The 9141-nt window shown below is 41.3% G+C and overlaps 1 protein-coding gene across 1 annotated transcript; it reads left to right on the forward strand.

The window, feature by feature from the left end:
* The first annotated feature begins 508 nt into the window (after window positions 1-508).
* On the forward strand, window positions 509-8709 carry urod (uroporphyrinogen decarboxylase). The gene is made up of 10 exons (XM_022768921.1): window positions 509-695; window positions 2058-2170; window positions 2523-2602; window positions 2838-2900; window positions 3488-3685; window positions 3821-3982; window positions 5282-5416; window positions 6149-6249; window positions 6850-6916; window positions 7581-8709. Exons 1-10 carry the CDS (start codon window positions 673-675, stop codon window positions 7743-7745), a joined length of 1107 nt encoding a protein of 368 aa, XP_022624642.1. The 5' UTR covers window positions 509-672; the 3' UTR covers window positions 7746-8709.
* The last annotated feature ends 432 nt before the right edge of the window (window positions 8710-9141 follow it).

The raw sequence follows: 9141 nt of genomic DNA on the forward strand, positions 1-9141 counted from the left end.
CTTACTTTTTCTGAGAGATTGTCCTTAACAACAAATTGATCCCATATGATTTTCATTCATTTAATTTGCCAAATTGCATTTATAGTTAGTTCAATCGATCAGTCAGTCGCTAAAAGGAGCAGAGAGCTCTGGGTGCTGGAGCAGAACTAGTGTAAGTTTAAATGTACAGCAGGTAGTTAGACACTGTGATGAAGAAAATAACAACATGAACTGTGTTCAGACAGAGCAGCAGGAACTGCTCCCAGTAACAGACTGGAGATGAGGCACTACACAGACGTCTGCACGTCAACGGTCATCTGTGGAACTGTATTTAGGCTAATTTATTTATTTGCAAGAATGTGGAGATGTCCCCTAAATCATATCGGATATTATATTTAACCGTATATTGTGTGAGATTTAAAGAGGAGGAAAAACTCGTTAATTATATTAATGAGTACTTTATTTACAGAAAGAAAGAGGTCTTTTGTTTTGAAACCCCGGTTTGCTTCCTGGTTTGGTCACGTGGTCTTCCAAGATGGCCGCGCCCTGGAGCACAGTGGTGCTGTAGCAACTGATAGAGTTGTGCAAGCGCGTTTAAATGACAGTTGAGGAGCAGCAGGTCGCGACTGACATCTCCAGAGAGAGACAGAGGAGCGTCTGAGAAAAGCCTGACACCTCCTCAGCGCTGCCGACATGAGCAAGGACGATTTAATACTGTAAGTAGCCCCGCTGTTAGCACGTACCGTTAACACGTTACATTATAATGTTAGCAATTTGGCTAGTAGCCGTCAAGTCGGAGTCACGTCCGGAAACCTGCCTGTGTCCTTGTTATGAAAACATTGTCTTCGCAGAAAGATTAACATTTCGTGTCGCTACATTAATTTCCAGCTTTTACGAATCATTTGGATCCGCTGGTAAATTAGACATATAGACAATTCATCAGAGACTAGCTCAAAAACATTTTTAGTCTGAATTAGCTCAGCTTCCAATGTTGGTGAGAAAATACATATTTTTTTATGAGTAGTTCTTACTGCAGTGTTATTAAGGGATTCCTGCTAGAAGAAAGGCAGAATCAATAGTGGATCACAACGTGTCCTGAAATATCCAAGACTAAAACAAACACTAGTGCTCAAATTTTGGCACTAAAATTAGAATAAATGATAAAATAAAACATGAGTTAGATCTTTGTGTTAACATTAATAATACATACTTTTTCATGTGTGCACTGGGGCTGCATCTGTTCTTCTGCTGTGTAATGTTTTCATATTTCTGATTTCTTTTGTTTACTTTATTATTACATTAGGTATTTTTTTATACATATGTATTTCTTCTAACAGCAGTTGTATTAAAGTGTGTGCGAGGAGTGAAATGAAGTTGACACGACTAGTTTACTTTACTTTTTAGTGGTCCATCCCACCCAACAGTTAGATTTCCATCAGAGTTTGAATTTCAGTCAGGTTGTGATGCGTCACTGATAAATCCAAAGCAGCCTTTCATTCAACGGTTTTTTTCTGCTGCTGGCTCATGATAAGACAGAAGAGGAGTGTTATCTCCCTTAATCACTCTGTCATTGACAGCTCTTCAGTGTGTCCAGTATGATTGCTGGGGGGGAAAGGGAGGGGTATGCTTGTGTTTTAGATAACAGAAGCTTGCTACTGTATTGTAGCCCTAAGGTTATAGTGATTAGGACATTGCCAGCTAAATGCAAATTCTCATTAACTTTTTGTAATTTAAATATGTACGATGAGAGTGTGTTGGACTGTTAGAGTCTTAGTGTACTGAAGCCAAAATGTGCAAAAAATTTGCATTAGTTTGTTCTACAATAAAGTTTAGTAAGATTAGTGTGACTGATAAAATAGATGGAAGTCAATAGGAGTAATTAATGAATGTGACTTACAGTCCACCACTTAGAGAAGAGTCACATCTTTGTGTTAACGTTAATAACACTTTGTTTTTCATGTGTGCACTGGGGGCTGCATCAGTTATTATCACTATATTATCTTATTTATATTGTTATGCACTTGGCTTTGTTTGGTAGCAAAAAAAATGTGTAGATGTTGTTCTCTTTCACTTTCTAGCCCAAAGGACTTCCCTCAGCTCCTGAACGATACATTCCTGCGAGCGGCGCGAGGAGAAGAAACTGAACATGTCCCCGTCTGGTGTATGAGACAGGCTGGAAGATATCTGCCAGGTACTGTCCTCCAACAGTGTCTTCCTTTTCCACAGCAGACATTTTGGCTTGTTTAACGATAACTCTTCTATTCATGTAAGACACAGCGATGTGACAGTGAGTCAGCACGGACACATGTCAAAATGTCTTCTGTGAAAAAAGTTATATGTACTGTATGTGTGATCTATTTATTTATTTTTTTTACAACACGTCTCTATCTGTATTTCTAACCCTAACCCTTCTATTTTAATGGTTTTATCAAGTTGTCTGTTTGTTTTCTGTCTGCCTGTATGCATATGTTCAGCACCTGTTGTTATTATTATTATTATTATTGTTATTATTATCGTCACAATTTGTTGAATCCAATCTGCAGAGTTTCGTGAGTCCAGGGCGGGAAAGGACTTCTTCGAGACATGTCGGTCCCCGGCGGCCTGCTGTGAGCTCACTCTGCAGGTAAATCTCTAGATTCATACAGGAAAATCTTAATTGGCTGATATTTAAAAGGTGTTTTTACACAGTTAACAACCGAACCAGCGGCGTTTGACACTTTTAAGTCGTGTTACATTACGTCGAGACGATGTGAGTGATTAATAGAATATCTTCAGAGCATTGTCATGAGACGACAAACTACAAACCACAAACACATTTTCATGCAAGTTCATCTCTTTACTTTTTTTCCCACTTTCAGCCTCTGAGACGTTTCCCCTTCGATGCTGCCATCATCTTCTCTGACATCCTGGTCGTCCCACAGGTGAGAGTAACAAGACCTTTCTTTACCCTGTTCTCTGCATATTTCATATTTTTCTGTGAAAGTTTTGGTGTTAGTGGCATTACTTCAGCTTGTATTGAGTCAAATGACTACATGTGATTTAGAAGTTGTTGTTTTTTTAAGGGAGTGTTTTAGCTTCTTTTAGCTAACAGTTTTACAGTTCACAAATTAGCAGAGCTCTAAGGAGAGTGAATGTTGGACGGATGTGTCGGCTGTGTGTCTCTCCGCACCTTCTGCCCCCTAGTGGCCATATTGTTGCATATTAGCAGCTTACACCTGTATCTGTGATGTGAAGTGATGAGGGAAAATCTGCATGTTATACAATATGGTTTGCATATTTTAATAACACATATAGCAAAGTTAGGTGCTTTGAAACAATCTCTTATTAATGTATTACTGTTTTGAGCTGCTAGGCTTTTATTTTGAAGGGAGTGCCAGGGATGGATGTTCCCAGATATTAAGTTCTTTATTTCTCATGTCCATTTTAGGTGAAAAAATGTTTTGGGTGTCTGTGATTTAGTCAATCATCAGGACAGGTCATTGACCCCACCCCCCCTCTCCTCTTCCAGGCCATGGGCATGGACGTCCAGATGGTGCCAGGTAAAGGTCCAACATTCCCGGAGCCCCTGAAGGAGCCAGAAGACCTGCAGAGGCTGCACGTCAAAGTGGACGTGGCCAAGGAGCTGGGCTACGTCTTCAAAGCCATCACGCTGACCAGACACAAGATCGAGGGCAAAGTGCCGCTCATAGGATTCACTGGAGCTCCGGTGAGAGATGATACAGACTCATTCAGAGACGTGTAGAAAAGCATGCGCACGTATTCTGATGGAATCAGAGTTTGGCCGAGTAGGTTAAAGAAAAAATGTTTAAAGCTCTCCCCTCCTTGATTTGTCCCTCCACAGTGGACGCTGATGTCCTACATGATAGAGGGCGGAGGCTCCAACACCCACTCCAAGGCCAAGCGCTGGCTGTACCGACACCCGGAGGCCAGCCACATGCTGCTGAAGATGCTGACAGACGTGATAGTGGAGTATCTGCTGGGACAGGTGGCAGCTGGAGCTCAGGTCAGACCCCCCCCCACCACCACCACCTTCCTCCAGTCACAATGCTACACTTTTTATTTATTATGTAACTGCCGACCGAGCAGACCTCAGAGATTCAGAATAAAGTGTTTTGTGTATTTTAGAGGAGGACGTAAATACTGTTTGCTGATCGTGGCCGCTCGTGCCGACTCTTCTTGCTTCTCAGTATCAGCACAAAATCTGGTTGAGGCAGCAATTTTCTTTTTTCCAGAGAAGTTGAGCCTCAGAGCAGAAACCTGGATTATTACACAAAGTCTAGACAATGTCATACCAACAGAGCATGTTGTCGTTTTTAGTATGTGGGGCAGCAGGGTGGTTTGAGAGAGAACAAAGGTTCAGGTCCTCCAGTGGGGACTGAGCACCCACTCTGCCTGACCTCTGACCTTCCTGCAGGGGAGATTATTATTCAGTGCTTTACAGTGATTACGCAGCATGCTCCTACTGTTGATTTAAAAGACTGGTGTGACAAACGAGAACTACAAAAATGACGTATAAAGGATAAAAAGTAAAGATTGAAAATGAGATTTATGTTAAAAAGTAAGTGAAGTAAAACTCTTGATTTAGTTGGGTGTTTATTAAGTGGAGATTTACGCAATGATAAATTTAAATGGATTTCACCACCCAAACAACTTCTTATTCAATTCTAGAAACTTAATTTGACACACACACAGACACACACACACGGACACACACAAACCTGTTAAATATTACGATAATAAGGACGTGGAGAATGATATTAATACGCAAATAAATAACTTTACACATGTTGATTAAAAACAGATTTGCTGTATGAGAAGATGATCTACACATTAACAAACACGTGTAAAGGATCGGCAGTGGAGTGTAACACATCGCCCCTACACTCTTACTTTGGGAGGATCTGTTACATATAAAAGGCTATATTTGTTAATTAGTGATTGGACGGTGCTGCAAATGTTTCCTAGCAACCAATTTGCACATTACTGAAGTCTTTACTTGCTGAAACATTCCTTAAGTTTTAATGGTCCAACCTGATTTGGTAAATCACTAGTTTGTCAGTGGCCAGTGGTTAATATGAGCCGAGGAAGAACTTCACACCAGGGAGTGATGTACACGAGTAGCTGGTGAACCACAGTCCAGTATATTAGAAAGTTAAAGGATGACATGAAGACTGGGCCTGACCGATTTATGTGTGTTTACTATTGTCTCCAATAGCAGAGGGTGCTGCGGATCTGATGTGTCGCCGCGATTTAATCATGTTCAATAAATCCCCTCATGTCCTCGGCTGTGTGTGTTGTTCAGGCTCTGCAGGTGTTTGAGTCCCACGCCGGGATCCTGGGCCCCGCTGAGTTTAAAGAGTTCTCTCTGCCGTACCTCCGAGACATCGCTCGCCGTGTCAAAGACAAACTGAAGGAGGCGGGAAAGGATGTTCCCATGGTGAGAGACAGAAAAACAAACAAAAACAAATAAACATACTCTTGTCCCGATATATAAATGTGTACAAACACAAAACACACATTCACATATTTCTGCGTGTGCGCTTTCATCTGTACCTGACCTGAAGAGCTAATGATGTACACACACACACACACACACACACACACACACACACACACACACACTCACCACACCACACACACACACACACAACACACACCACACACACACACAACAGCCTGTAAGACACAAAACAACTCAACAGTGAAACCAGCTGTTGCATTATTCAGTTTACTGTCTTGTAATAATTGCTTCTATATTAGTTTCAATACTCGGATCTATTCTTATCGTCACTCTGTTGCTTCAACATCGTCGATTCCCCTGAGGGATCATTAAGGATTCATTTGGTGAAAAATCACTGGTGTACCTGACGACCAGCAGGTGGCAGCATTGCACCAAAAATAGTATAAGCTGGGGGGGGACATACCATTCAGGCTTAGTCCTGACCGCAGCAGCTCGGGTTTGAATCCAACCCGTGGCCCTGGGCTGCAGTGTCACCCGCCCCCCCCCCCCCTTCCCCCCTTTCCCCTACTTTCCTGTCTCTCTCTGACTGTCACTATACTAAAGGCATAAAAACAAAGCACCTAAATAGTACGAGCTGATTTGTGAAACAGTGGCTTTAAAAAATTGAAATTGATTAATTTTACGTGTGTGTGTGTGTGTGTTTTCAAGATTGCGTTTGCAAAGGACGCTCACTACGGATTGGAGGATCTCTCTCAGTCTCACTATGAGGTAGTCGGGCTGGACTGGACCATTGACCCACGATCAGCAAGGTAACACACACACACACACACACACACACACACACACACACACACACACACACACACACACACACACACACACACACACACACACACAGCTGATATCTTTTCAGTAACTATGTAAAAAGCCGTGTTGGTCGTGAGATAACAACATGGAGCAAAAAGCCCGTTTCTTCTGTGTTAAATGTGCCACATCAGAGGTTTGAGCTGCAGCCCTCGCTGGCTCCTCTGATTGTAGTTTGTGGCGTTTGAAGTGTCGACACACCTCTGGAATGTGAGCTCAGGAAAGGATCGATACGTGAATGTCCTTCAGTTAAAAGCAGATACAGCTACAGCCGCGGTCAGACCGTATAAAAACAACTTGAAGCTGAATCCGTCTCAGGGGTGAGGCCGGCTGTAGCACGAATCGTGACCCCCGCACTGTGGCATTTCCTGAGGAGCGGGTTAACTATTACTGACCTCTCCCTCGTCCCTGGTTTGTCACAGGATGCAGCGTTTAAGTCAACAAACTCTGTCTGTGTTTTCTGCTCCACTCATCAAATACTTAACCTGTTGGTTAAAGGATTACCCTGTGTGTCCTGTCGTGTGTGTGTCTGTGTGTGTGTTCAGGGAGCGCACAGGAGGGAAGGTCAGCCTGCAGGGAAACATGGACCCTTGTGCTCTCTACGCTCCAAAGGTAACGTCCACTCCCAGTTTGGGTTTAATGGCTGCCACACACACACACACACACACACACACACACACACACACACAGAAATCTAACTTTCTTGTTTTTCTCCTTATCTTTTATATTTTCACTTTTCATTTTGAAAAAAACAAAACCTCCCACTCATTCTCAGTATCACAAGTCTTTGCAAAAGGAGATACTTGCACAACAAGCATAACAGTAATGATAAATAACTACTTACAGATGGAAAAAAGTTTAAAGTATAGATGTAAAATAAGTAAATATGTAAAGAATTTACATCTCCTAAACAAAGAAAAGGTCAGATCATCACCCCATTCTTACTCTTAGCCGTGTAACTCCTGCTGCACTACTAAATAAAATTGGGCTGAAAGACTTGGGCTCAAAATTCACGTACTTCCTCATGCGAAAGTCAGATTCACTGGAACATCCCTCAAACCGCCTTAAGCTGCCACCTGCTCTGCTCCATTAGTGAGCAAGTGTCATTCGCAAAAATGAATAAAAAAAGAGTAAAAAGAAGAATTTCACTCTCTTGAGCTTCAAGTGCCGCTGTCAGACAATAGCAGACAAAAAGTTAACAAGTTTAGCCGTGACCTGAAATAACTGCTGTATTGTATAAACATGAAATCTTCTCCTCTTACTCTCCTCTCCTCAGGAGCGCATCTCAGACATCGTGAAGAAGATGCTGGAGGGCTTCGGCACGAGGGGCTACATTGCCAACCTGGGCCACGGCCTTTACCCCGACATGGACCCGGAGAACGTGGGCGCCTTCGTCAAAGCTGTGCACCAGCACTCTAAACAGATGATCAAACAAATGTAGAGAGAAAACCCTGTCTGTGTGAGGGAGTGTGTTGGCCAAAAAATGACGATGATTGTGATGGAAAAAGAAAATGTACAATAATGCAATATTTTATTAAAAACTATGAAAAGCGGTAAGCTTTGGTGTTTGAATACAAAAGGGCATCATCAAAAGGAAATATTATACTGCTTTGTTCCTGATGATTCTGCAAGAGGCCAAGGAGAAAAACAAATAATAACATTGCCTTATTATTGTGACACAAAAAAATATCAAAAATCAACATAAATTCGTAGATTTGCTGCATAAACAACATGTTGGTTTTCTAAGACAAGATCTATAATGTGTTGATCTGACCAGGAGTGGATTATGTATTTGGATTTGAACGGGATGAACTCATTCTTACAAGTACATGTACATTATAAATGCATTTTAAGTGGTATGGGATTGTATTTTTATTGTTATTGGATATATTCAAAAATGCAGCTTCGACTTGATGAAAAATATTCTCTTATCCAATCAAACTCACAGTGATGTGACTTTAGAAATACAAACAGAGACAAACCTCTATCACCTCTTTGTAGCCGTAAACCTCTTCAATCAAAACTGGGCTCTTCATCAGTGCAAGTAGTTTCTGTCTCAAAGTCTCTTGAAGAGAAAAACAAAATGCTGTTAAAAAGCTGGTGACTTGGAAAGAGTTTCAGTTTTAAGGGGAAAATGTCAGTAGTTCAATGATTCCTCCATCTAACATCTTAACGGTGAACAAATCGCCAGGATGGAGTGTTTTATTTTGACTCCTGTGGATAGAAAATCTTCTGAGAAATACACGAGAAGATGAGAAGGATGCTGTTTTTGTCTTTTACCCTAAATCTGTCTTTGTCTGTTTTATTTCATCAACTCAGACTTGTACAACAAGTGGCTTAAGCAGTGAATCACAGTGTAATCACAGAGGCTGTGTGCGAGAGAATATTAAAAACCTACACATTCATCTGGCTGTTTCTATTCTGCTCTGTTAAATGATGAGTGATTTAATTTTTGGTGAAATTTATCTTTCTTTGTATTTTATATTAATAGAATTAATAGATTAGAAAATCTGGGTCATGCTTCGCCCCCATTCAAACAATATTATTTGCAGCTAGCAGCTGCATGTAGCCACATTCACACCAGTAGCAACCACATTAGCTGCTACTAGCATAACTTAGCCACACTCACGCTAGTGGCAGCTAATTAGTGCCATAAGCAGGTCAAACCTTCACTATGATTTGTGATCATATTCCTGCAAAGCTAATGGTATTACCATCAACCTCATCTGCAATTTGTTTTTATTGCTAATTAGCAAATGTTAGCACACTAACTCACTTAACTGAGGTGGTGGATATGGTAAACATAGCTACCTGCTAAATATCAGTTAAAATAATGA

Source organism: Seriola dumerili, unplaced genomic scaffold (assembly GCF_002260705.1).
Source record: "Seriola dumerili isolate Sdu_G_001 unplaced genomic scaffold, Sdu_1.0 BDQW01001892.1, whole genome shotgun sequence".
NCBI classification, from domain to species: domain Eukaryota; kingdom Metazoa; phylum Chordata; class Actinopteri; order Carangiformes; family Carangidae; genus Seriola; species Seriola dumerili.

What these genes read in the sequence shown, in the direction of transcription:
- urod (XM_022768921.1), top strand. Translation starts at nt 673, where the DNA reads ATGAGCAAGGACGATTTAATACT. An exon ending in GCTGTGAGCTCACTCTGCAG is followed by an intron (nt 2,603 to 2,837) that starts GTAAATCTCTAG and finishes TCCCACTTTCAG; the next exon opens with CCTCTGAGACGTTTCCCCTT. An exon ending in AGGTGGCAGCTGGAGCTCAG is followed by an intron (nt 3,983 to 5,281) that starts GTCAGACCCCCC and finishes TGTGTTGTTCAG; the next exon opens with GCTCTGCAGGTGTTTGAGTC.